We start from the raw sequence: 25722 nt of genomic DNA, 5'->3' as shown, positions 1-25722 counted from the left end.
TTTTTAATTTCAGTTATTTTGGGGGGTTTTTTGTTTTATTTAAATCTTGTAATTCAATATTCAAAGTTCTGTACAGTTTTTTATGTGATTTCTTTTTCCCCTATTTAAATTAAAGATTTTTTGTGTCATGGTTTGCAAAGCAGTTCTGGTTGCTGTGCTTGGCTCTCTCTCCTGTCGCAGTGGGTGCTGCGTGTTGTGTGAGGGGTTCAGTCTTGATTGCAGCGACGATCGCCTGGAAACATGCGTTTCACTGTAGAGATCTGCAGTCTGCAGGGTCGGCACCAGGACACCGAGACGCATGCATTTACAGTCCCACCATCGCCAGAGCTCGCGTCATACCATTTAGCCTTAATGATAAGAACGGGGCATTCATCCTTGAACTTTAAAGTAAACATCAGACTGGAATATCAAACCAAGAGTCCACTTGGTGGTGGGGATACATTAAGAGTAAGCTGATGAACATGTTGTAAGAGCAGGGCTGCCCAAGCTTGTTCCTGGAGATCTGTCGTCCTGTAGCTTAATTAGCAGTTCAGCAAGATCTCTAGCTGTTAAATGAGGTGTGCTTTGTTAGGGTTGAAGTGAAAGCCTATTGGACTGTAGATCTCCAAGAACAGGGTTAGGCAGCCATGTGGTTGTAAAGTAACGACTCAGTCAAGACAGGTGATGGATAGACACAGGAGACCGTTCTCACCCATCAACCAGTTTAAATTGTCTTTATTTCGCCATTTTGATTCTGAGTTTGACTTTGCCTTCGTAGCTGTGCTCTGTATAATGCGGAATATAAGCAGGGCGTTTCTATGGTGACTGTACCCTGGGGGGAGAGTGAGTCACATGGATGGGAGTCGCAGGACCTTCTGTGAGCGCGTTCTTCCGGAAGGCTCCGTCTGCGAGGCGCGGGTTCAGACGAAAGAGCGGCGGAGGAAGGTGGGTGTGCGCCTGATCTCGTCGCGGCGCTCTTCCTCCTTGCCCTCCTGCCACTTCCTGTCCCGGCCGGAGCGGTGGATCCAGAGGACGAGGGCCAGGAGCGCCAACAGTACCAGTGCCATGGACAGTGTCAGCAGCACCCCCTGCAGGATCCCAGGGGAACTGTCTGGAGCTGAGGAGAGGGGAGAGGGGCTGCGTGATGCTAACGTGATGCTAACGTGGCGCTAAGCCCCTCCTCTTCGAAAACTCGGCCGTCATAGACACGCGTCCAGCTTCCCCTCATTCTCATTACGCTTATTTCTGTCCTGATTTAAGATCCATCAGTTTGGAATTAAAAAGCCTCGGAGAAGTGAGTTCCAGCACCACACCTCTCACTTATCACAATAATTTGTCTAAGAGAGTTAGTTAATGGTTGATTTCATTTATCGCAGTGATTCATTTTAGAGGATGAAGGGTTGATATCATTTATCAGACTGAAGGTTCTAGATTCACGTTAGAGAGTGAATGGTTGATATTTATCACTGATTCATGTTCGAGTGAGTGGTTGATGTAGGGTTGACTGAAGCGGAGACTCACGGCTGTACACAGACAGTTTGATGTAGCAGTTCTGGGTGCCCAGAGGGTTGGTGACAGAGCAGCGGTACAGCCCGGAGGTCTGTGCTGATATGTTGGCGATGCACACTGTGCCTTTAAGATCACCTGCAGGGACGGGGAGAGTTTGAACCATCACCAAAATCATTACCCCTTCAACCTGGACATCTGGAAAACTATTCAAAAGCTTGTCCAGCTTCAAAACACTGACTGGTACCATTTGCACATTAGCACAGTCTATAGCAGAGATTAAATTTCCAGGGGGCCACAGCGTCTGCAGGTTTTTGTGGTTTCCTTTCAGTCACCAGACAGTTACGGCCTTGAGAACAGTCAGTGACTTAAATGAGCCACTGGTGGCAAGAACACCCTGAAAATCAGCAGACACTGCAGTCCTCCAGGACTGGACTTTGATATCTGTCGTCTGTGAAATATAATCTCTACAGACACAGGGATGAGGCTGTGCGTACACTAGCTGTCCACACTATAGCTAAAGCATAGTTTCTGCATTCATGAACAATCCTTTTCAAGCCCCCGAAAAGATGTCAGATTGACGGATTCTGAGCATGTGCATGAGGAGTGGTCGGTTCTCCCCGTGATGTCACAGCACTCACCGTCCATGTCGAGGGGCAGGGAGATGGGATCCGGCTCCACCTTCTCCCAGCGCATCTCCGGGGCCGGCACCCCTTGCTCCACAGCGCAGGACATGGTGACGCTGCCCCCCACGTCCATCTCCCCCTCCCACTGACACACGGGCAGGGATGGGGGCACTGAAAGAACCGGAGAGAGGGGGTAGAATAACTTCACTTCTCCCAGGGGGAACTTCGGGTAAAGTAACTGGCTTACAAGAAATGAAACAATTTACATAAATTGCATTAAGAATTAAAATTACAGACATTACAATTCAGAGAAATTATCTGAGAATTAAACATCAAAATTAAGGTGCGCTCTGTGATTGATGAGGCAATCAGGTTTTGCCATAAAGCTGTTGAGTGCTCTCCTTGTTTTAATGATCAAAGACCTCAGTCTTCCTTTTGGAAAGATCTCAAACAGATGATTCAGGGCATGTTAGGGAAGGACAATCATACTTCATCCTTTCTTGACTGTCCTCTTGGGGAGATGTGCCATCATGAGAAACCTGTTTTAATCCAGTGTGTGCCCAACTGTGGCCGGCAGTGTAGGGTGATAAACCTGCTCAGGGGAACCACATCAATGGTTCTGAGATATTAACCAGAGAACCTTCTGGTTCAGAACTCTACCTACTTTACTTCCCACACAGAAGTTAGTTGGCGTGAGAAGAGAGAGGGCGTGCAGTGTGTTCAGGGGGGGATGGGGGGAAGGAGGGAGCCCTCAGACGTACCCAGAACATCGAGGCTCAGCTCGCCGATCCCAGGGTCCCCAGGCTCAGGCGGGTTGTTGACCACGCATCGGTACGTTCCCGAATCGGACACGCGCGTGCCGTTCAGGACGATGTCGGCGCTCCAGGGCGCGCCCACAAAGCCTACCCGCCCGGTGAGAGCGGGGTTCTCGATCACCTGACCGTGGTCATACACTATCACCTAGGAGACGAAGGTCATGTCTGTGAGAGAATGCTGTGCTGTGTGGCATTAGGCATTGCTTCACTGCTCTTTGTGTATCAACTGATAACTGGGACTGATATCTATGGTGCATGAGAAAGCTTTTATAGGAAACTGATTTATATGCTGTGTGGTGGGGTGATATCTATGGTGTGTTGGACAGGCTTTATACCAGACTGATCTCTAAGGTGTGTGGAACAACATGTTTTTATGAGAACATATGTTTTGTTTTTTATAAACTTTAATAAAGTTTCCCCCATGGAGACCATTCAGGGATGCTGTGCAGGGTGAGGGGTGGCAGGCCGTGGCTGCATACCTGGGAGGGTGACTCGGGATCAGATAGGGGCACTAGTGTCCAAATGATGTTGAGTCGGGACAGGGGCCCCATGGTGTAGAACGAGCAGGGCAGCGTCACTGAATCTCCCTGCAGCACCTCCAGTGTCCGGTCCCTCACAGACACCTTCACAGAGCCTGCTGGGGAGACACAGACCGGCACAGAGACTGTCAGTACTGCTACACCACAGCCTTTACCGCTATCAACCACAGACCAGCACTGAGACTGTCAGTACTGCTACCTCACCTTTACTGGTGAGAATCACAGACAAGCATAGAGGACTGTCAGTACTGCTATACCATCACCTTTACCACTGAGAAACACAGATAAGCACAGAGACTGTCAGTACTGCTATAACATCACCTTTTCCACTGAGAACCACAGACAAGCACAGAGACTGGTAGTACTGCTACATCATGACCTTTACCACTAAAAACCACAGGCCAACAGAGACTCTTTAAGTATAGCTATACCACCACCTTTACCACTAAGAACAACAGACAGACACAGAGTCGGTGCTGCTAAACCACCTTTACAGTGGGTTAACGCTGCTTAAAATGGTGTGCAGTCACTGCCAAATGAAAAAATGCAAAAAGGAATGCCATCGTCCCCCCGCCCCCTCACACGCACACCACCGCCCCAGGGCTGCTCCCCTCGTTACAGTAATGATGAGCCCACCCCATATTCCCCCAGTCTCTTTCCCTTTGTGAGTCTGTGGGAAACGGCCAGGTCTCCTCGTTATTAATCACACATGGAAGCACCAATCACTGCAAGGAAGAGGGAGAGAGAACAAAAGCTCTCTTATCTGCCGTACGGCATGAGGAGCGCAGTCCCATCAAAACTCCAGCTGCCACTGCACCACACACAAAACCCTGCGCAGAGCATCTTAATATGTCATCTCTCATTTCATTATGAGCAGAAATTAGGGTTTTAAATGCTGTGGGAAATGACCAAAAGGGAATGTTTGCCACTGTGCACTCCTGAGAAGGTATGCATTTTGTCCACGCTGCTCTCGCCTAACTAGCATTTCCATTAAATACGTTAGCAACGCCAAACTGCGAATTAAATAGTTTAAACAGCTATGGCTCCCATTTTAATCGTCTTTTTTAAAGTAACTTTTTAAAAATGAGCCACCATGCCCCCACCCCATGTCAATCACAGGGTCAAGAAGCTCTGTCATATCTCAGAACAGCTGTTTTACAGGCTGGGGAATTCATAAATTTAAGCATTTAGCATGCTATAGCATTAACCACAATCAGTGATCACAGCATCTCCTGTCTTTTCAAGCAGGTAGGTCAATTTGTATCATCAATATGTAAAACAATCATACTAATGGTAATTCTTTCTGAAAATCCATTTTTCAATTTTTTTGTAAACTTGTAAATCCCAGAGTAACATGTTCCTTGCTGGAAACAAATATGTTCTGTTCAACTCGATTCTGTTTGAAACGATTCTGTTCTGCCCCATTCTGGACAATCCTTTTGAAGGTTTTTTTTTGTGTGATGTGGGTTTTGGACTCACCATATTTGAGGAAGGAAGTCACCAAACAGGCAGTCCAGAGCAGCGACCCTCCTGTGCTCCCCATTGCTGACAAGAAATGCACTCTCTCCCCATTCACCACCTCTCTCTCTCTCTCTCTCTCTCTCTCCCCCTCTCTCCATTCCTCCCTCTCTCCCTCCCTCTCACTGTCTCTCCCCCCTTCCCTCTCTCTCTCATTTACACATGCATATGCATCAACTGTGCAAACATAATTAAGCTACTGAGTTGTGATCCAAGCAAGAATCTGTAACACCCCCCCCCCCCCAACACTTCTATCTCTAAGTCATACTCTATCTCTCACTGGTCTCGTCATCTGTCTGTTTGGCTAACCCTTCCTGTTCAGTCACTTAGCATATCATATCTTAGCACGTCATAATCGCTGCTTCCCCCAAATGCCCTCTAGCGGATGCCAAAACAGGTCATGCATTCTGCCATCATAGTTTGGTAATACAAATCTGTCCACAATGTTGCATTAAGGCAAGCATGACTTACTGTGGTCCAGGCTAATTAGAACAAGGCAAACCTACTGCAGTACAGCCCGTCGATATTTTCACCTTTTTATTATTTATTTTTACAGTCAATAGCCATTTTTGTCACAAAAACATATTCTGTGAAGTGTGAACATTGATAGCACTTGCCAGTAGAAACATTAGAAGTAATGAATTTTCACCTATGGAACTAAAGAATTTCCTCATACTGTTGTTGATGCATTATCTTTATTAATTTTCTTAATTATTAATTCATTAATTTATTAATGGAGACCATAGAAAAGGACACTTGAACCACACATAGACATACAGGATTTTTTATTGGTTTGATGATGAAGCTGTTTGGAAGCTCTACCTCTGCATGTTAATAATATAATACACTAGTTAGTAATACACTAAAGTAGGTGCATTGCACCAAAAGACTGCATATATAAAATTTACTTGTGTTTTAAAATGCACAAAAAGGACCGCAGTGCTATATTCCTGGAAATCCCATTATTCAAAAGCAGTGATGAGCTCAAAGAAAAATTTCAATTTCAAAAATGATTTTACAAAATATCCTTCACACTGAACATGCAACTCTTGCATAGGCAAGGTAGTTGGACAAGAGCTATTTATATTGCTGAGAGACGGTCAGTACGTACTGTTATGGCACATTTCGTCAGTTCAAATTTCAGACACGGAACACAGGAATTCAGCAAGTTTACATTTTATGTAAATAAACATGGGTATAGTTCACTTACAGAGAGTTTGTATTGATGAATGTAATTCTCATATTAATCCAATCAGTGGAATGAAGAACAATGAATTATAAAAATATATCAGTTGTGTAAAATGAAACTACAAGAAGCAACACTGAAATAAAACAAAGCATGTTAAAGACAAGACTGAAGTGCCATATTAAATTTATCCAATTATGGACTGTTCACTAGTGACATAGATTAATGACCATAGATTAATCCAAAAGTAGATACAGTATATTCCAAAGACAAAAATACAATTCTTACACGTGACAATATTCACTACAAAATGATGTGTCCGGCTCCCCATTCACCGCCTTCATTGCCTTTACCAAAGGTTCGGTTCTGCCCTGCGCCCTTAAAACCTCCAGGAATGCATACATTTGAACAGTTGTATGCTTTTGTCATGCAAAAGTTTCATAACATTTTATTACAGAGCACCATCTACTTTCTTTCCATTTCATTCATAGTCATATATATGTCTCTCTATGATAAAATACAAATTAATGCCTTGCCTTCATTCTTACCGCTTTCCAGTGGAATAGAGAGAAATGCGCAAGCTAAGTAATGCAAACAACAGTTTCACCATTTTTATGACTACCATATTGTGTTTTCCCTTTGCATGGGACTGAACTGGTTTGAACAGACATTTTTAAGCACTCATCTGAGCGAAGCTGCAGTACGGCCATCTTAAATCAAGTTAATGATGATGACACTGAAACTGAACAGTGCCCTCCATGTACACTGAAATTGTTAAAATGAAGGCTGGAAATTGGCATTTGTCCATCAATAATATCTTTACATGGCTAATGTTTACATGCCACTTATTTTGTGAAGTGAACCCAAGCATTAACATATTAGTAACACACCTTAATACATGCACCCAGAAGCCAGCATTCTTGTTAACCAGTACACATTCCTCTTTTAAATGGAATAACGAGTCATGTAAACACATCATTCAGAATATACTTCCTACCTGGAAATGTATGCATGTCTGACTAATGCAGAAAACTCTGACGCAGCTAAGCAACAGTAATAACCACATCTTTGGAAACACATCCTGTAAAATTATATACACATTGCAAATGTACAACTTTACATTACAGTACATTCAGTTTCAATGGACATAGACCATACAAAAGCATGTATAAATGCTTATTCTTGAAACCTGACAGAAATATGAAAAAAAAAAAACATTGATGAATGATGAATCAGTGACCAAGAAATTGTATTCCAGATATGCCTGTTATTGAATGACATTCCTGTTAATAACAAACAACTTTCCATAAAGCAGGTTGATATCAATATCTGATGAATAGCCTGAAATTAGACTACCTATCAGATGGTTAGCCTGAAAACAGGTTTTAGCCTACTTGATGATTAGCCTGAAAATAGATCAGCAGATCTATTTGCTTCCAAATATGACTGATGTTACAGATGATAGAACTTCAAGGCAATCAGTCATGTTACAAAAAAAGGAAAGAACTAAATGAATATGATTACAATCAAACTGTCATCATAATGGGCTATAAATGGGAAAATGTTTCCCTGTGTGCTCCTACTGTCAGATCAGCATCGCTACTGGGGCTAACAGTGACTGATTGCTGACCACTTCATTTACTTACTGGATTTGGCAGGATGGATATGATAGATCAGTGCCTGTTCCATCTTTTCTGTCAGTAGTCACATTTTTATGCACCACTTTTAAACCAATTCTGGCAGTTAAGTACCACAAATATTTGTGCAAATGCTACATGGCGTGAATACCACACACCGAACGATAAGTACAATTCCCTCTTTAAAAAGATATGTAAATATTGCAGAATTTACTTCTCTCCCTTCTGTCAACACATTCAAGTCTCTCCAGCAGACAACATAACTGTTTAATGTAAACGTGATGTTGCCCAGCTGGGAAGTTTACGAGTGTTGACAAGATTAAGCACATTTTCTCTCTCTCTCTCTCTAGTTTTTTCTCTTCACCCCACCTTTAGCCACGGTTACAACCACTGATGTGAGTGACACCAACAGGTTTTATATGATCAGAGCCAGTCCATTATTTTTGAGTCTTAGCGAGTTTGTATTTGAAAAGTATCGACAGGAAAATGCCAAGACAAGAAACAGTCCCAGCATTTCCAGGATGTTCTGAAAGCTGAGAAAAAATAATGAAAATTCTCTTCTGAAGAAAGTGTCGGCTCAAATCCAGGTTAACTGGACGGATCCGTTCTGATCCAACCGCTGATGCAGTCAGTGGTTTTTTTCAGCGCACAAGCAGAGTGGTTCTGAGATCTGAAGGCCACACGATTCCTAAAGTCAGTACAGTGGATCTCTGAGTAAAGGCAAGATCGGGATTCCATGGGCATGTCGGTTGCTCTCCTGTCAGCAAGGCTGGTGTAGTGTTGGTGTTCCAGATGATTGCACAGACAGTATCTATGAATAAACGCTTTGGACGAGGCACCTACGTTACAAAATAAAAGGCAGCTACAGCTGCAATTCACAACTCCCTTCAACGAAACGTACGGTTGAAAACATTCGTCGTTCCTCTTCCCCACCCAAACCTTGCGGGATTCCTAGGGCCCGCTTTCCTCCGTAACAGGCCGGTAGGTTTTGTGGACTTTCTTAAAATAATCAGGAGAATGGTAGAATATGGGGGGAGGGGGGATATAAGAAGTTCTCTCATTAAAGGCACTACAAGTGTGGGTTTTCATCCAGATGTACGGAGGAGAGTTTCGCATTGTCCACCGCTGCCTTCGATTCGTACAGGACTGCCTCCACCCCTAAAACCTGACCTCTCATCACAGCAAGTGTTACAAGTTGAAGCCCCTGTCCAATTTGGGAGGGTCCCCCCAACACGTACTCATTTGGAGAAGGAAAATAACCAACGTCTCAACATCACAAATGACAACACAGCAGTGTCTGGGGCAGGTGCTGAAGAGAAGGGGGGAGGAGTCAGAGTACGGAGGGGGGCGTGGCCTGCAGCTTTTAGGTGGGCTGTCCTGATGTGAAGCTGGCCTGCCTGTTGTTGCCCAGGATGGACATGAGGCGGTCTTCGTCCAGGGAGTTGAGCTCATCCAGGACATCCAGCACAGGGAGGGGGGCGGGGTTAGGGGCAGGGCCATCCATCGGCACATCCTCCGTTTGCAGTAGGCTCAGGATGCTGTTGGGGTAGCTCATCCAGGTGCCCCCGCACCCACCCTGGTCCACTCCCCCTTGGTTAGGGATGTGGGCGGAGCCTGCGGAGGGGGGGTGTGGCATGGAATTTCCCGGCCCCGCCCCATCCCCGGGAATCCCGCCCTGTCCCTGTCCCAGCAGGGCCTGGAAGTCCTCGTCAGCGCTGATGTTGTCCAGCCCCTCGTACGACTGGACCTCGGAGAAACTGGGAAACTCGGGCAGCAGGTCCTCATCGCAGGAGGCCATGCTCGCCGTCCCAAACTGGGCCCCCAGGCCCCCTGAGGAACCGGGGGGCTGCTCGGCAGGCACGGTGAGCTGTGTGACCTCTGCTCCGCCCCCGGCCCCGACCCCGGCCACGCCCCCTGCACTGGGGCCACCTCCAGGCTGCTGGGTGCTGGGGAGCACAGGGAAGCTGAAGCCGTACAGGTCAGAGAGGTTGACGGTGGGGTACTCCTGGGTCTGGGACGGGGGCAGGACAGGGGCCGGGAAGCTGGCCGCCGGGGCGGGTTTCGATGGCTGCTGCTGGAAGAGCCAGGTGTTGGTGGCTGGCGCCACCTCCAGTTTGGGCTGGGACAAGAACATGTGGCCTGGCTGCAAGGCGAAGCTAGGCTCGGTCTTCACGGGCACCACGGGAACTGACGGCCTCGCCGCTGTGAGAAAAAAATGATGTCATTCACTCATTGGTCACTGGTTGCAATGCCACTCTCCACCACAGGGGATGCTATGTGGTCACACGGGTCCTACGTATAAAATCCAACAGCTGCAATAACACTATCAGAATGTCCTTGTTTATTTTCATAAAACAGACTGTTGCTGACTTCATGGCTGTAACAGAATCGTAGATTCATCACTCCTTTTTTGCAGGGGTGTGCAATTCCAGTCCTGGGGGACCGGTGTGTATGCAGATTTTCATTTCCAACAATTACCCTGGCTAAATGAGCTGACTGGCTATATACAACACTGGTTCACTCACTGATTAGATCACAGTACAATGTTTCATATAGGGACACAAGAACAGACTATGGCTGGAATTCATGCACTTATCAAGAAATGTAGCTAAAATGTCAGATGGCATGAATGTTAAGAGCTAATTAAGCAATTGAGGCCATAAGTTGACATGAAAACCAGAAACAGATACGGCCCTCAACGCCTATCAGCCTTTATGTGACCAAGTCTTTTCATTCAGTAACAATCGCTTTGAGGCAGTACCTTAAAAATGTCTCAGCCATACATCACTATCAGCTCACAGGCTTAACCTGGTTTTCCTGGTGGGTGAGGTATGATGGGATAGTGAGTAGTGCAGGGTGGAGGACTCACCGGCCTGGGCCCTGGGGACTGAAGGCTTAGTGGCGGTTACAGTCCGTCTGGGTGTGCTGATAGGCCTCCTATTGGCTGCAACAGAACCTGAAATATACAAAACACCTTACACACAAGATTCATACAATATAGTGCCTTTCATCCCTACAACACGTCAACAGATATGAACACCTTCACATATATGATCAGAAGTTAGCCCTGTATGAAATGTATACCAATTACCTTACCATTTCATTTTTTAACTCTTATCATGATTATCGTGATTTTTAAATAGAGTATTTCATGAGGCATAATTATTCATTACCTATTTTGAATTCATTATTATTATTTTATAATATTACAATAAAGAGGATTCTGACGGCAATCGCTGGTAACCTCTGTGTTGAAACAGGTTAAAACAGAGAGAAGGAGCTCCATGCGGACACCCACCGGTGGTGACAGAGTTCAGCTTCAGGTTCTGGAACATTCCCTCTGTGCGTTTCCTCTTCTCAATCAGTCCGTACTCGTCTGTGTGACGGGAGGAACAGGGCAGGAGGAACAGCGACCAAATGTTACTCCTGACACTACTGCAGCCCTCAGCAGTCCTACAGCAACTACTCTCCTGAACAACAGACTAACCAGATGGTCCTCATGAATATTCAGCCTGTAATACAGCACCAGAGAATTATCTTACCAACCAAAAACCTCCTTGAGCAGAGAGAGGACAAAAGGTCTAGAGGAGCTGACCATCTGGTAACTACAGAGAATCTGTGATTGATTTGGTGATTAATCCTTGATTTTATTGCCTGAGGAGTTTCCCCAATTAGCACTGTATTCACACAGAAGTCCTCCTGAAGACGGTTTATGTGCAAGAGGGGCGTCGAACCTTGCTGGGCAGGCAGGTACTGGAACTCCAGCGGCTTGCTGACCTCGCCGTCCGAGGGCCGGCGGAGCTCCAGGTGCACCTGGACGGGCCGGCTGAGGTTGGTGTCCCTGAAGGGGGGCGTGCGGAAGACGATGGCCACCTGCCGGTGCACGTCGGCCTGGGAGAACGATCCCTTGCCCTCCCAGGAGTCCAGGAAGAAGCGCACCTCGATGTCCTCTGCACAGACACACAGGGATTAGCCACGCCCCCCCCTGCTGTGACATCACCTTTCATGCCGCTGGTCACAATACACTTACGTCCTTAGAAAAGATGTAAGAGCATACTCCTGGGGTGGTCCAGCAGCCCAAATTTAAAACTGAAGGGGGGAAAAACGGACACAGGAGGACAGCTAACGGCTCACCTTTCTGCACTTTGTCACAAAGCAGAAAGATCTCGTCTCCCCCTCTGCAGCTCCCAGAGTTGCTGTTCACACGACAGATCTTCAGCTCCGCCGTGCTAGCCGCCCCTATGGGAGGGAGAGATGATACATCATCCACTGCATTTTTTATAATACTGACCGGCTTGGGAAACCCTCTCCCACACACACACACACACACACACACACACACACACACACACCCACACAAACAGAAACACACACACTTGAGGCTTCCTAAATAAAGAATTTATGATTTATTTATTTATTTTTTACATTTTATTTTATTCTGTTTTAACAGTGAGTGAGAGCACTTGGCTGGGAGATCGCGACAGGACAGCGGAAAACTAGCAGAGACGCCAGTTAGCGGTTTATTTAGGGCACCGGAAATAAAGAGTTTCCTCTGCTGTGGTGGAACACGACAGACTCACGGTTGTCGTAGATGGGGTGGGAGACCACAGGTTCGAGGGCGTGAAGCTTGCCGCTGGGCAGGGTGATGGAGGCCTGGAAACACAGACGCACCGCGTTCAGGTCGTACTCCTCCGCCCAAACGTCAGCATCTGGAACTGAAAGCACACCAACCAGGCAGGTAAATCGCTGTTTGTGTACATGTGAGTGTGTATATTTGCCTGTACATTTAGTCACTCACTTTTGAAAGGATTGTTGAATGTGTCCAGCCTACTGGAAATGGCCTTAGCCACGTCATTCTTCTTCACACATTGGACACCCAAGTTCTGAAAGCTGCACGGAAGGACAAACAGGAAGCCCTGTAGTGTGAATCTGAGGCACCAGAGGGCGTTGTTTCTTCCTTATTCTCATTCAAACGCAGGAGCTATGGCAGTTTGAATCCAGGGCGCTGCTGGTCAGCACTTTAACTTCAGTTCTCTCTGTTCAAAATCACAGGCTTTAAAGGTTTTGAATAACCAGTGGGTTCTTCTTTCAAGAACCGTTAAATACACACTGTATGCCGCACCGGCAGACACACACATGCACACCATGAAGCATTACACACCCGCAAACACACGGCGTACCTGTGAATGCGTCTCTCCTGCAGGTCGGCTTCGTAGAAGCCATTGTTGCAGCCCTTCCCCACCAGCTCGTGCGGGTGTGGCTTGTACGGCATGTTCTTGGTTACCAGGGAGATGCGCATATGTATCGGGCCACTGTAGTTATGGATCTGCGACAATAAAAGCAGAGTTTATACCAGCAAAGTTGTGGGCATTGCCATCATGTATGTGAGCCAAAATGACAACCTGCATTTCACCTGATGGAGCTTCACCTACAGTCCAAAGTGCTACTGACCACCAAACAGTTTTCTAGCTGAATTATTTATTTTTTTTAAAGCTTTTCTCTTGACAAAGAACAAGTGATGCAGCTCCTCCAATTCCTGCGTTTTCACAGACAAAAGAAAAGTTATGACAGAGGAAGAAAAGCAGAGGACATTTTTCCATTTTGGAGAGGCAACAGTAAAAGCTATGTTAAAAAGACGATGATATCGGAATCATGGAGATCCAGCACACAGCACAGGATGGAAAGAGTCTGAATTCTAGTAACAGGCATTGCCCCCTCTTGCACCAACCATAGCCCTGAAGTTCACAATGTGGCCTTATGTATGAACCACTACAACTGCTTGTGACATGGATGTCTTTAAATCAGTTGTGCTCCTTGCCTGAAACATTGTGTCTGCACTTTTATAAGTAGCTGGATAACAGCACATGCTAAATGCCTGCGTGTAACTGTTGTACCAAAATCCTTCTTGGTTTTTGTTCCATCCGCGCTTGATTTCACTATCAATCGGTATGAGTTTGACCCAGAATATCCAGTTTGGATGGACAAACACTTCAATGCTGCAATGGTTCTTTCTCCAATCCAGGCAAATCACAGCCCACAGAACAGCAGCCAGGGCTAGCAAGTTCACTTGTTAATTTACAGTCTAACGTGCTACTGTAAAGTACAGCAATGCACTCGTAAACTTTGCCTAGCAATTTGCCTAGAAATTGAATTGCCTAGTTGCCTAGCAACTCTACAAAACATGTCAAGAATGGCAGGTTATCAGTCAATGTACATAGCACCCTTGACAGTGAATCACAATTGACCTCAGGGCAATGCACCAACTAAAGCAGAAGAATAAAATCCAGTTGAGCTAGGGTTTAAATAGAAACACCCTTTTCCCAGCTTCTGATGATGTAGCATGTGTTCCCGTCTAGCCACTTATACACATTAAAGAGGTAATATCATTATCATAGATTTGTAACTGTACAGCCATCAAAAGATTAATTGCTGAAAATAACGGCATTTGTTTTTCTCATTTTTGGCGTTTTGAAAAGATTTTTTAAAGTTGAACTGTAGCTGGATCTTCCTGGTGCATAAGCTTCCATTCTTTGTGAAACTTCAGCCCTGGGCAGTCTTCATGGTCAAAATACAATTCTCAAGGTAATGAATGATGAATGAACGCCATCTATCCCTGTAACAGGAAGCAAGATCATATGCCATTCATGCTGGCCACCTGCCTACACAAAGAATCAGGCAGGAGAGCAGGGGTTTCGGCCTGCTGATGTAACCCTTGTGAATTTCGACCACAGGCTTCAAGCACGGCCCCGCCCCCACAGTTTCAGAGAAAGTGGGAGGATGTCAGGCGCCTTTGACGATCCCCAGAGCCTTATTATTGCATCACTTCCTGGTTAACCCCCATGAGCGGAAAGCCACAAACGCAAATTCCATTAGCTGTCTGATCTCATTCAAAAAGGAACGGAAAAGGTCTTGCTTGGCATTCACCTTTTACACATTACACCATTGCGCACAATAAAATAAAGAATTGTGGGAATAAAATTGAAAGCACTTCTAAGGCGCACCCTTTCCTGGGTGCAGTAGTTTGACATTCTGTTACAACAGATCCCTTAAATTAAGAAACTAAACTTCCATTAGCGCCAACACAAGAGCCAGAACTACAGGAGACAAGGACTTACATTTGATCAAACAATGACTCCAGATCCAAGCTGTTCTTCCCTTCTGACCAGTTGGACTCGTGGAAATTAGCAATCTTTTTAGGAATATTTCTGTATATTAGAGTGTTTAAATCAGGGCTGTCCGGTCTTATCCAAGAAGTGCCGATGTCAATGCAAGTTTTAGCCCTGATATTACAATACAATATAACTAAATCAACTAAATTAAATTTCATAAGTTATTGTGGTAAAAAAGACAATATGGTCGTTTTCTTGTAAATGGGCCTGTAATTGCAAGCTAACTCTGAGGCTGAAGAGCAAAGGCTACAAAAACAGTTCCATCCTAACAGCAGGCAATCTCATCGGTGTTGGAACTATGTAGCATCGACAAATATCTCAACCAATATACCTGAACACACTGACAGTTTATGCAAAGATTTAAATCTCTGTGCTGTCAAATAATCAGACAGTATATGAAAATTCTGTAAAATATTGGTGACAAGGAGGAGGGTAAAGGAATCTGCTACGGACTGGTGTGGATTCAGCCACCCTACCTCAGTTCCCACGGTGCACAGATGTATGACAAACAGAACGTTCATATCAGTATAAGTGGCTGATTCACTTCAAGTATGTACTCAAGGGCCCATTTCACTTGTGGAACTGAGAGTTTGGTTAGAACAAAAACCCATCACTGAAGGCTATGGGTGCACGTTTTTTGTAAACCACTGCTGTAACTGTCAAAAATAACACCTGAAAACTAAAAAGCTAACCTCACTGTCTGGGTGGCTCAACAAGAGGTTTGATTGGTACACCAAACTCACGAGCACGGTCCCAAGCCTAGGGAATCAACTGCGCTGTTATTCTAGAGGGCAATGTCAGTCTACACACCCTGCCCTCGTATTATAGAACTCTGCTGAGCATGCACTGGGTCTGTCTCCTTCTGGGCAGAATGTAGAAAAGGTCAAGCATGATGTTAGATTACATTACATTAAATTTATTTGGCAGACGCTTTTATCCAAAGCAATGTCCAAAAGTGATGTGGGGAGTGATGTGCTCACTCAAAAAGTGCAAGTCTTCTAATCTGCTGTTTGCCACAAGGTTAAATGTTCGTACGTAGTGCAACAACCTGCTTGAGTATCTTCCAGTAAACCAGAGTGCTGCCTTTAAACACAAGATAATGGGACTGACTCATTTTACAAATATGCAGTGGGCTTGACCAGTTTTAAAATGCAGCCTTTTATCTGTTGCGTTAATAATTGCCCGTTTACACAGGCAGCTAGAGGTCAAATGTTTTTGAAGCGTCTTTTTTGTCTGCCTACAACTAAATCACTACCAACCACTGAACGCCACACAACCGCGTGAGCAACATTCTGGACTGCACTGTCTAATGTGCAGCCTTTGCTGCCTGCGGGTTGGGTAGACCGGGGCGGGGCTCACCTTGATGGAGGGGTACGTCTTGGCGGTGTCGTTGCTCCTCTCCCCCAGGATGCTGCCGGCGGACCGGCCCTCGATCTTGTAGCGGAAGCGCATGCCCCTCTGCTTGGGCTGCTCGATGATCTCGATGTACGGGTTCTCTGAGGGAGCACACCCCCATGTCAGCCAAGACCAACCAATGAGCAGCAGCGCCATCACAGGCCCCCACAGCAGGCCTTATTAACCACATACACAAACCCTACCAAGTTCATGTCCTAAGCCAGCCAGCCACATGACCAGGAAATGAATAATTTCACATTTTCAAATGACTAATGAATGACAGCTACTAATCATATCATTAGTGAGTTACAGTATGACTCTTACAATCAGAAACCATTTTTACTTTCATGATCTTATATTTAAAAACTGACTCAATCAGAACGCATGGGCAAAAGAGCATTTTACAGAGGACACACATTTATCGTAAGCGAGCAGGAGCATAAAAGAGTGGCGCAGGGACAGCAGACTGAAGTCTTACCTGCAACCGGTGGCGGTGCCTGGGCCCAGCCGAACAGCCCTTCAAAGGGAAAGACAGCTTTTTACAAAAGGTCAAGGGTCACTGCACATTAAACTTTACATATGGTGCATTTAAAAATAAAATAAAGAAAAAGCTTCTTTGTGATTTTAACAAGTTGTGGACAATTTAATATTGACTGTGTCCTTTAATGCTTCCCCCCTCCCCTCCCAGTTTGGAATGTCCAATTGTGTTCACCAGCCTAGCTCGTTGCTGAAGCTTCCACTTTAAATTCAACAAAGCACAGGCAAGAGCGCGTTCTCCTCTGGAAGATTTGATGCCAAGCCACTGCTTCTTTTCACACCACCATCTACAAGTCACGCTTTCAGAGACATGAGTCTGAAGAACAGATTCACCTGCAGCTTCAACAAGCAAACTGGGTAAACCGACCTGGTAAGACCAGATACAGCCATCCACACAATCCCTCTTTACGAGCAATTCTATGGCCAATTTTTATTTTATGCCTTTTTGTTTCATTTCTTAACGAGTTCTCATTGTACAAAAACAAATTCAGTGATACTGAAATCAAAAATGACAGGAGGCTGTTAAAGGAACTAGTCTACATGTATTATGTGTTGCCCCACATAACCAGCACACGTGAACACAGCACAGCTACACAAAACTGGTGAAACAGACATTATACGAGATGCACAAAGAGTGTGGTAGATGTGTATGCTGACGCTACCAGCCACTTGCCAGACGTGAGGATATTGAGAAATAAGGTTAAGCACCATGTCCTCAAAGACCATATTTTGTGCATAACTTTTATAACTGATAAATCAGATGCATACAATGCAGGCTTACAGCTAGTTTATATATGTGTGTTCTTTATTCATTTGTTAACAACTCTCATCCTACACTAGATTGATATGCTGATACTCTCACAGACTAGAAGAGTTAGACAGAATTCTTCACTTTGTAGACTCCCTCGCTGTTTACCAGTGGGTTCACTTTCCTCTGAAATCAAGCGGAGCATGAAGAACAGATCAGTTTTAGTTCTGCATTTTCTGAAATGGGCAACATTGTGAAGAAAAAGGAATGGAAAACAGTTCTGCTTCAGTTAGTCAGCCGGCACCAACATGATTCTTTTTCTGAACACAAGGGTTTGAAGGGAGTTGAGTTCTGTTTTTTTTCCCCCCACAATGTACGCCGATTAGGAAAACCACATCCCACCTGGAATATTCAGCTCTATCTGCACTAGGTTTGCAATAGTCTTCCACCACAGCGGAGAATTCTGGTCAGTGGTACTTCCATTCATTGTCACAGAATCAGTTATGGTCTTCTTTTTTTTAAATTTAATTCAAAACCTGATTGGCAATGCACTAGCTGGAGAGGAAAGGGTAATTGAGAAGCAAGATATAACATTTTGAAACAAATAAAAAATAAAAGAAAAAAGAAAAAAATAACTAAACATTAATTTTAACAATTCAAAAAAAGAACACTTTGCCAAAATCATTTCTCAACAAAACCAAAACTGAAACTAAGCCAGAGTAGAAGGCTTTGGTACGGGTGGGGGGCAAGTCATAACTGTAGCCTTTTTGGTTTAAGTATTTATGGTTGCTATTTTCTAACACAGTCAAATATCTGTGGAAAAATGTTAAAATTAAACAGGGCTGAGGGGTCAACTGTTGTCAGGCTGACCATGGCAGGGGTCCGGAAACAAGACTCAGCAGGTTACACGTCAATTTAACATTTATTCAACATTCAACTAACATCCAGTCATCCATTAAGTCCTCACAGACAGACGATCTCTCAATAACGACCCAGTTCAACAGTGCGCTCGTCCAAATATTTAAGCTTTGTCATCAAGGACTGACACACTAGTCCCAACCATTTGGTTAAGACGCATGGCTGAGCAGCAAGGCTAATCATAGCATGATAAAATTATAGGTCAAATAAAATGAGGTCAGTGACACAACTTCCTTACATCCTCATAAATGTTACACCAGTCGTGATAGACCTAATCAGGGAAGCTCAGAGTACACACAGAGCTCTGTTTATTCAATGGCACTGATCGCTTGGCAACACAATAGCACTGATTGCTTGGCAACACACTTGGTCATGTTTTTAATGAGCCTGCCGAATAACGTCTATCTCTCACAACCTGCTGTGAGATACAGCATTCTATATTTCACTCTCAAACACTAGCACACACACCCATGCAACCGCCCCCACTCTATCCTTCACTCAATACAATATATGCTCTCTCCGGGATACTTATTTAATGAAGCTTATATAAAGAAAGTCAGAAATTGGGGCCTTAAATTTAAGTATATGTGCTGAAAGCCAATAAACCTGCATTCTATGTACCAATCAGACAGACAACTTGGAATCTATGTAAGAACATACACATTAAACATGTAGTTATGGGAAATTTCTGAATTCATTTTGTAAGGTCTGCATGAATTTATGTCAAATTACAGGGACAAGGGGTAAACTGATGACAAACAGCACCGTATGCAGCATTGACCCAACATTTACTTAACATTATATGTATGTCCAGTCCTCCCTTAAAGTAAATGTAAATGTATGACAGGATTGACTGTCACCTGGATTTGATCAGCAATTGCCTTTAACTTTCCATCACAATGAAATGCAAGTCTTCTGCCATCAACCAACACATTTTTTCAAGATCTTATACACCACAATAAATGCAGCCAACTGTGGTTTTGAAAGTAATAAAACAAATCTCTGCATCAAATCTTTCGGATCCACTGAAATGAGCAGCGCCCGGGGTGGTTTTACACACTATTGTGAAAATCTCTCTGGTCTCATAACTAGGTCCACCAGTTTTGCTTGTTTTCTGACGTGTACTTCATTCCTTCAGAAACAAGAGGTCAATAACTCCCCTTTTTGTCAACTATGTAGCATGTGCAGCAGAGGTATATTAAAAGGCATTATAAATCAAAAGTAGTTTTTTTTTTTTTTTTTAACTAATTTCCCTTCAGCGGAGTGAACAAAAATTAGCATCAAGATAAGTTTAGGAGGATGCATGACAAAAATGCTGAAGTTAGCCTGGGATGAGAGCTATCTGAGGTCAGAATAGGACAGGAGAGCCTGTCGGTTGTTCCGCTCTCTCCTTTGAGCACTGAGCAGTCAGTTAAATTCAGCGTTGGTTACAACTCCAAAGAAGGGAGAGAGGCATATGCGGAAGAGACCACATTTTAGAGGATTCATAGACAAAAGACTGCATTACAGTTGTTCTTCATTCTATAACTGAAAATGCACACGTGACTGCTTTTTAATAGGCATCATTTGCATAAAGCGAAATTGAAAAGTGATGGAAGAAAAAAAAAACATCCCTATGGTGACAGAAATTTTACTGTGTGTATAGTGAGGGCTACAGTGTCATATCAATGAACACATACTTTACCCACTTACTCCATTTCACATATTAGTAAGGTGTTGGACCACCACAAGCCGCCAGCAGATGCCGATGCTTCCATACAGGTGTACTGCATAATACAATCAAGCAATTAACATCATATCATGCTCTGTGGCATGTATGAAATGTTGTGCAGACCCAGTTGACTTCAATTTTGGATCAAGATGGCAAGAGGAAAAGATCCACTCAGTTATTCAGGTTTTTCATTCAATTTATCACCAGTCCGTATGTAGGTCCTGCTTTTCTTACAGCCCTGCCTACAGGCCTGCACTTTAAGCCTTTTCACACGGCTCCTGATTGGCCTACCAAACTCACGTGCTTGTTCTTGTACTATATTACATCTATTCAATTGAAATATCTGATCCAGCTCAAGTTACATAAAGTACAAAAGAGCATTCAGTAGTTTGGCTGTCATAACTGCCACATCTGCATCCGGAATGAGGTTAAACTTGGTTGCGAAAAAACGGGTTACGCCCAGTTTCCAGTGACAGAGCAGCAGTTCCTCACCAAACAAACAAGCACAGTAAATCATTAGCTCAAAGGACCCCCACATCCAAGAGAACCTGTATACAACCTTTACTGATTGTTACATCATTTGTACTGACATCATTTGTTTTAACAGAAATTATACAATGTGGGCACATTGAGCAAGGCCAAAACTGAAATGTTCCACCTTGGATTTTAACCGGCATCATTCTGGTCACAGTACATTCTGTATCTTGTATCTGTTCAGGCTTTGCAAATCCACTTGCATCCTTTCCACATACTTGGCAGAGGGATTAAAAGTAAATGTACAGTTTCTGAAAGAATTTTGGAATTGCATATATTCCACTGTGTTCAGAAGTTCGAAATCGTCTGAGAAGTTGTCCTGACAAATACGGTGGTGCTGCAGGTCAAAGGAGTTAGAATATGCGGTCTGCAGTCTTCATCCCAACACGCTACAAATGCATTACTGAGCTGCCAATTATTGTTACCGTGTCATGTGGCGTTACGATCTAAAACGAAAATAAATGTTGGGAAATGATGCAACGATTACCACTTACAACTAGAACGAACAAATATTTTAGCTTGCCAGCTACCCCAAATCAAACAAATTCGTCATCATAGCGAAGAACGAGCGACCTCTACCTAACATTACATGCCATGGACTATGGGCAATAAAACAAGGTTGTTGCTAGCAAAAGCAGAGATGTTTATACCTTAATATATAGTCTAGGCCCTACTGCTGAAAAAACGGTAGGCTACACAATGCCAGCTAAACTTTAGTCGCCAAAATGCAAGCAAAATTCATCGCTTTCCCGCAGCTCCCGATTCGAAATTTCCGGTCCACCTTAAATCAGTTGCGTTATATGATCGGATGGTTTCGCGGTTTGCGAAGGCTATAATTTGCTTCTAAAAGCGAGATACGGCTCAAGTGAGAAAATGAACAAAGGTGGTGATTTGAAATTTGTTTTATTATTATTATTATTATTATTATTATTATTATTATTATTATTATTTATTTTGTTACGTTCACATGACATGTCGCTTTCTGTAATATTGAAATATCAGATAGCCTACCCAAGTGTCACGCATTTTGTTTTCTCCTCAAAATATAATCGTCTCAACATTACGTGTGTATGAGAGAACAGGAAATAATGTACATTTTAAATGGTGTGGATGAAATATCACTGATCCATACGCAAATAAAACTCCATACTGTCTATATAAACAAATACAGTAATGAAATCCTATTGAAAAATTGACATATTAGATAAATATGAAAGTTTGGATAAGGCTTTCTCCCCAAATGTAAAAGTTCAGAAAATTCTGACACTTGTTCATGGCAGAAGGGGTCCTGGTCTACATCCTACCCCATTTCTGTGAAATTTTACTGTAGCATTTTTTAATAATCCCACTTCAAACTTTCCATGTAATCCAATAGACGGCATTTGAAAAAAGTGAATTTTTAGATTGAAATATCTCTCTAAAATTAAAAGTTCAGATAATTCTGACACTTGTTCCTGGTAGAAGGGGTCCAACTTCAGCGTCGTGGAAAACGTTGCTTGTTAGTTGACTGGGTAAGTGACTTACCATTCATTGTTATTATGCTTTCGATTTAGAGGTTGTGCAGTCAATCTCCGTCTTCTATCCTAAATGAAAAACGGACTTTCCCCCTTTCTTAGTTTTTGAACGCTACTGTTCGAATTGGATCGGTTTCAACATTACTTTCATCGCCTTTTTCGATACTTGTCCGGGAATGCAACTTGAAGTGGGGAATGCCCAACTGACGTAATTTAAAAGAAAAGCCATAAGCCTACCACTGATGCAGACTGTCGGTGGTAGCCGCAGTCCTTACAGTTTCGAAACTAATAGTTTGAAGACACAAAGAACATGATCCACGCAACGTCACATCTTTAATTGTATAACCTACTAATAAACAAGACCAGGTCAAACCCTAGTATATGGCTGGCCCTAACACACATCATCCGGCCGACGAAGTGACTTCATAACTCGGCCGACCAATGGTGTAACTTCATCACTCAGTCACTCAGTCACAGACGTTCGCGTTTATAGGGCTGGCCCCGCTGTTGCGGTCCAGCCAAAAATACTTTATTTCAGAGCTGCAAAATCAGTGAAATTGGTTCACTGGAGGCCCTTTCTGTTTGCTGGTTTTTGTAGCCAATCTCTTCATCAAATAAGGTAGTTGGAACGTGTTTAATTCCATAATTGATACATTTTCTTTAAATTATAATACAGGCTTTGCTATTTGGCATTAGATTTTTGGCAATGAGCAAATGGCTTTCTCGAAGTTGTTTTGCAATGAACGCTCTTTTTTCCATAGCTTAATTTCACTGGTTTCATTTTCTACACACCACATTATATTAAACCAGTATTTGATATGGATGATTTTAATCCCGGGGACATGAATACGAGACGTTTATTCATTTAAATCATAACGATTTCTTAATGTGGCATTGAGGGTGCATATTATACCATAACATTGTGTCGAAGCACAATATAGCTTGTTGTGTAAATAGCCTACAAAGTTGAATCAACGTCGCTTCTGACACTGATTCAATATTGATTCAGTGTTCCCTTGCATATTACACACAATGAAACATGGCAAAGCACGTTCCACGCCACTAATGAATGGCGTTAAAGAATGCCGTAAATATTTACAACAAATAAAAACAGCATACAGTAGCACCAATAACAGCTGTCGTATTCATATAGCGATGGACACTCTGACGTTCACAGATCCTGTAATCTAAATCGCAGTGACCCTCGTGAAGGACTACAGGAGCATGCAGAAAGTTTTAACTCGAATGCATAAAACCATCGGCTAACTAAAAACAAGTTGCATGTCCAACTGAATGAATGACAGTCATCGGCATAGCAGTTACTTCAAAATGTGTGATCCGCAGTATTCACCTTAACATGCGACATATTTCTCTGGAGAGATTATTAACCATTAAATCAATGTTGAATATACGTTATGAAAACAACTTTTGAGAAATGATGATAAATACTACATTAGCCTACCATTACCTAAAACTATGAAAAGCTTCTTGGCGATTATAACAAATAGCCTACTTTAGTTTGCCAGTTAAACCTAGGTAAACACATTTGTCTACTTTAGCGGAGAACGCCCGACCTCGATCTAACGTTACATGGACTATGGACAATAAAACAAGAATGTGACTATTAAACCAGAAGCACGGCTGTTTTAGCCTACATGAATAAATATAGCCTAGGCTACTGTTCACAAAATATAGGTTACGATGCTAGCTTAAATGTTAAATCGCCAAAATACAAACATCGGGGCTTTCCCCTGGAAGAAATTTGCTTGTGAAGTTCAATGACTTACCATCCATTTTTATTTTGCTTTCGATTTAGTTGTACAGGTAATCTCTGTCTTCTATCCAAAATGAACAGTGGACTTTCCCTCTTTCTGAGTTTTGAATGGCCCTGCTCGAATGCAATCGGGTTTGACTTAGTCGAAACGAAATTAGGCTACTTTCGGGTCTCTTTCCGATACGTAGGCTATCCGGGAATGTGACTGCAACCCTAAAGGCGGAAATGCCCAAATTAGCCGACGTAAATACAAAGGGGAAAAAAACATGCTATTACTGCAACTGTGGGGGATAGGCACAGTTAATTCAAAACGAAGTTTGAAAACTTTGCAAAAATTATCCACAATGACGTCACACTTTTAATGGCTGTCATCACAAAATCACTCGAGTTATCACATATATATATATATATATATATAGTAGCTAGCCCAAGGGTTAGTCGAAATTAGTCCTGGAGAATCCCTTTGTTTTATGATTTCTGTTGTAGCCAGTCTATTGATCAAATAATGATGTTGAGACATTCTTAAGTCCTTCCATAATTTTTCCCTTAATTACTACTATAGCTTTGGCTGACTGGTTTTGATTTTCGCCTCTGTTTGCTTGTTGTTTGTGTAGCTTGGAATTGTTTTTCTCCCAACATCGTTTAATTTCAGTGGGCAGATATAAGTAGCCTATGGCAGTCATAGAATGTTTATATAATGTAACCATAACAGTGTAAATTATCACAAATACATTAAAAGTGTCTAATTAAGAACAATTAACTGCTTGCTACCGGGGTTGGAATTGAGGCCGAACTGGAATCTGTAGGCCTCTGTATAGAACAGGAACTGGTTTGAGAACCTTGTCTGGGAACCTTTAACTTGCAAAACCACCTAATGCTTCACTGACACTATAAATTACAAATGGACATGACTTAAACTCACCATTTGCCCTTTTGAACATTTAAAAAAGTAAAACTTAGTATTTCTGTACAGAAGGGGTGCACCAAAAGGGCCAGTTAATTTCAGTAGACACCTTTGCTCTCAGTTAATTACCTAATTGATATACCTGATGTGAGATTATGAATAACGGAACAAAATACACACGTAATTTACAATGCACATCATCTTCGATCATCTTCGTAAGGATTCATCTCAGAATGTCAGTGCATCGTGGTCACACCTCATGCAATGCAGAGTTACAACGCCATCTGCTGGTTCATCTAACACACTGCGTGTACCTTCGCGCCACGATAGTCTTACACGCTTTTACTTCGCATGTTTTCGTACTGCCTAATCGTGAAGAATGTGGTTTTTCTACATTCAGTGAAGCTTTCACTGTAAATTCACTTGTAATTGTAATTCAGTTGCTTTGCTTTATTGCTTATTTACTACTTGTTTTTCATGCTTAGCTTCTATTTAATCAGGTAGGCCATATGAATACAAACTAGTTTAGACTACGAACTGATGGATGTATGGATGGATGGATGGATGGATGGGTACTTTACTACTGTCTCTGTTTGTTAACCCACATATAAACCCATTTATAAAAAATATTGGCTGGGACACTTCTTTTTAAATGAACTAAAAATGCCGCTGTCGAAGTCTAGGAGGAAAACAATAAAAAATGGTTTCCTCT

General features: G+C 43.2%; 2 protein-coding genes across 3 annotated transcripts; both read right to left on the bottom strand.

Annotated features, from left to right (window-relative positions):
* Positions 1-684: 684 nt before the first annotated feature.
* Positions 685-5099, bottom strand: zgc:165604 (uncharacterized protein LOC792578 homolog). The gene is made up of 6 exons (XM_064351743.1): positions 4945-5099; positions 3406-3560; positions 2873-3071; positions 2127-2282; positions 1501-1623; positions 685-1096 (listed from the first exon to the last, which is right to left on the bottom strand). The coding sequence occupies exons 1-6, from the start codon at positions 5006-5008 to the stop codon at positions 900-902; spliced, it is 894 nt and encodes a 297-aa protein (XP_064207813.1). The 5' UTR covers positions 5009-5099; the 3' UTR covers positions 685-899.
* A 652-nt stretch (positions 5100-5751) lies between these two features.
* On the bottom strand, positions 5752-24355 carry LOC135263556 (transcription factor p65-like). Of its 2 annotated transcripts, none has more exons than XM_064351731.1 (11): positions 24120-24355; positions 16849-16887; positions 16335-16471; positions 12987-13132; positions 12605-12696; positions 12387-12521; positions 11941-12045; positions 11541-11756; positions 11105-11182; positions 10676-10762; positions 5752-10008 (listed from the first exon to the last, which is right to left on the bottom strand). In XM_064351731.1, the coding sequence occupies exons 1-11, from the start codon at positions 24124-24126 to the stop codon at positions 9170-9172; spliced, it is 1881 nt and encodes a 626-aa protein (XP_064207801.1). In that variant the 5' UTR covers positions 24127-24355; the 3' UTR covers positions 5752-9169. The 2 variants fall into 2 exon arrangements, with proteins under 2 accessions (XP_064207801.1, XP_064207803.1); XM_064351733.1 differs by lacking the exon at positions 24120-24355 and adding an exon at positions 22343-24094.
* Between the last annotated feature and the right edge of the window lie 1367 nt (positions 24356-25722).

Source organism: Anguilla rostrata, chromosome 9, assembly GCF_018555375.3.
Source record: "Anguilla rostrata isolate EN2019 chromosome 9, ASM1855537v3, whole genome shotgun sequence".
NCBI classification, from domain to species: Eukaryota; Metazoa; Chordata; class Actinopteri; order Anguilliformes; family Anguillidae; genus Anguilla; species Anguilla rostrata.
This window is presented reverse-complemented; position numbering and strand designations above follow the sequence as displayed.

Coding starts and splice junctions, on each gene's coding strand:
- zgc:165604 (XM_064351743.1), bottom strand. CDS start 5,008: ATGGGGAGCACAGGAGGGTCGCTGCTCTGGACTGCCTGTTTGGTGACT. Junction 2,283..2,872: donor GCTGAGCCTCGATGTTCTGG/GTACGTCTGAGG, acceptor CGGTTCTTTCAG/TGCCCCCATCCCTGCCCGTG. Junction 1,624..2,126: donor CCTGCCCCTCGACATGGACG/GTGAGTGCTGTG, acceptor CCGTCCCTGCAG/GTGATCTTAAAGGCACAGTG.
- LOC135263556 (XM_064351731.1), bottom strand. Junction 13,133..16,334: donor AGACGTACCCCTCCATCAAG/GTGAGCCCCGCC, acceptor TTATTGTCGCAG/ATCCATAACTACAGTGGCCC. Junction 12,697..12,986: donor CAGGAGAGACGCATTCACAG/GTACGCCGTGTG, acceptor CCTTCCGTGCAG/CTTTCAGAACTTGGGTGTCC.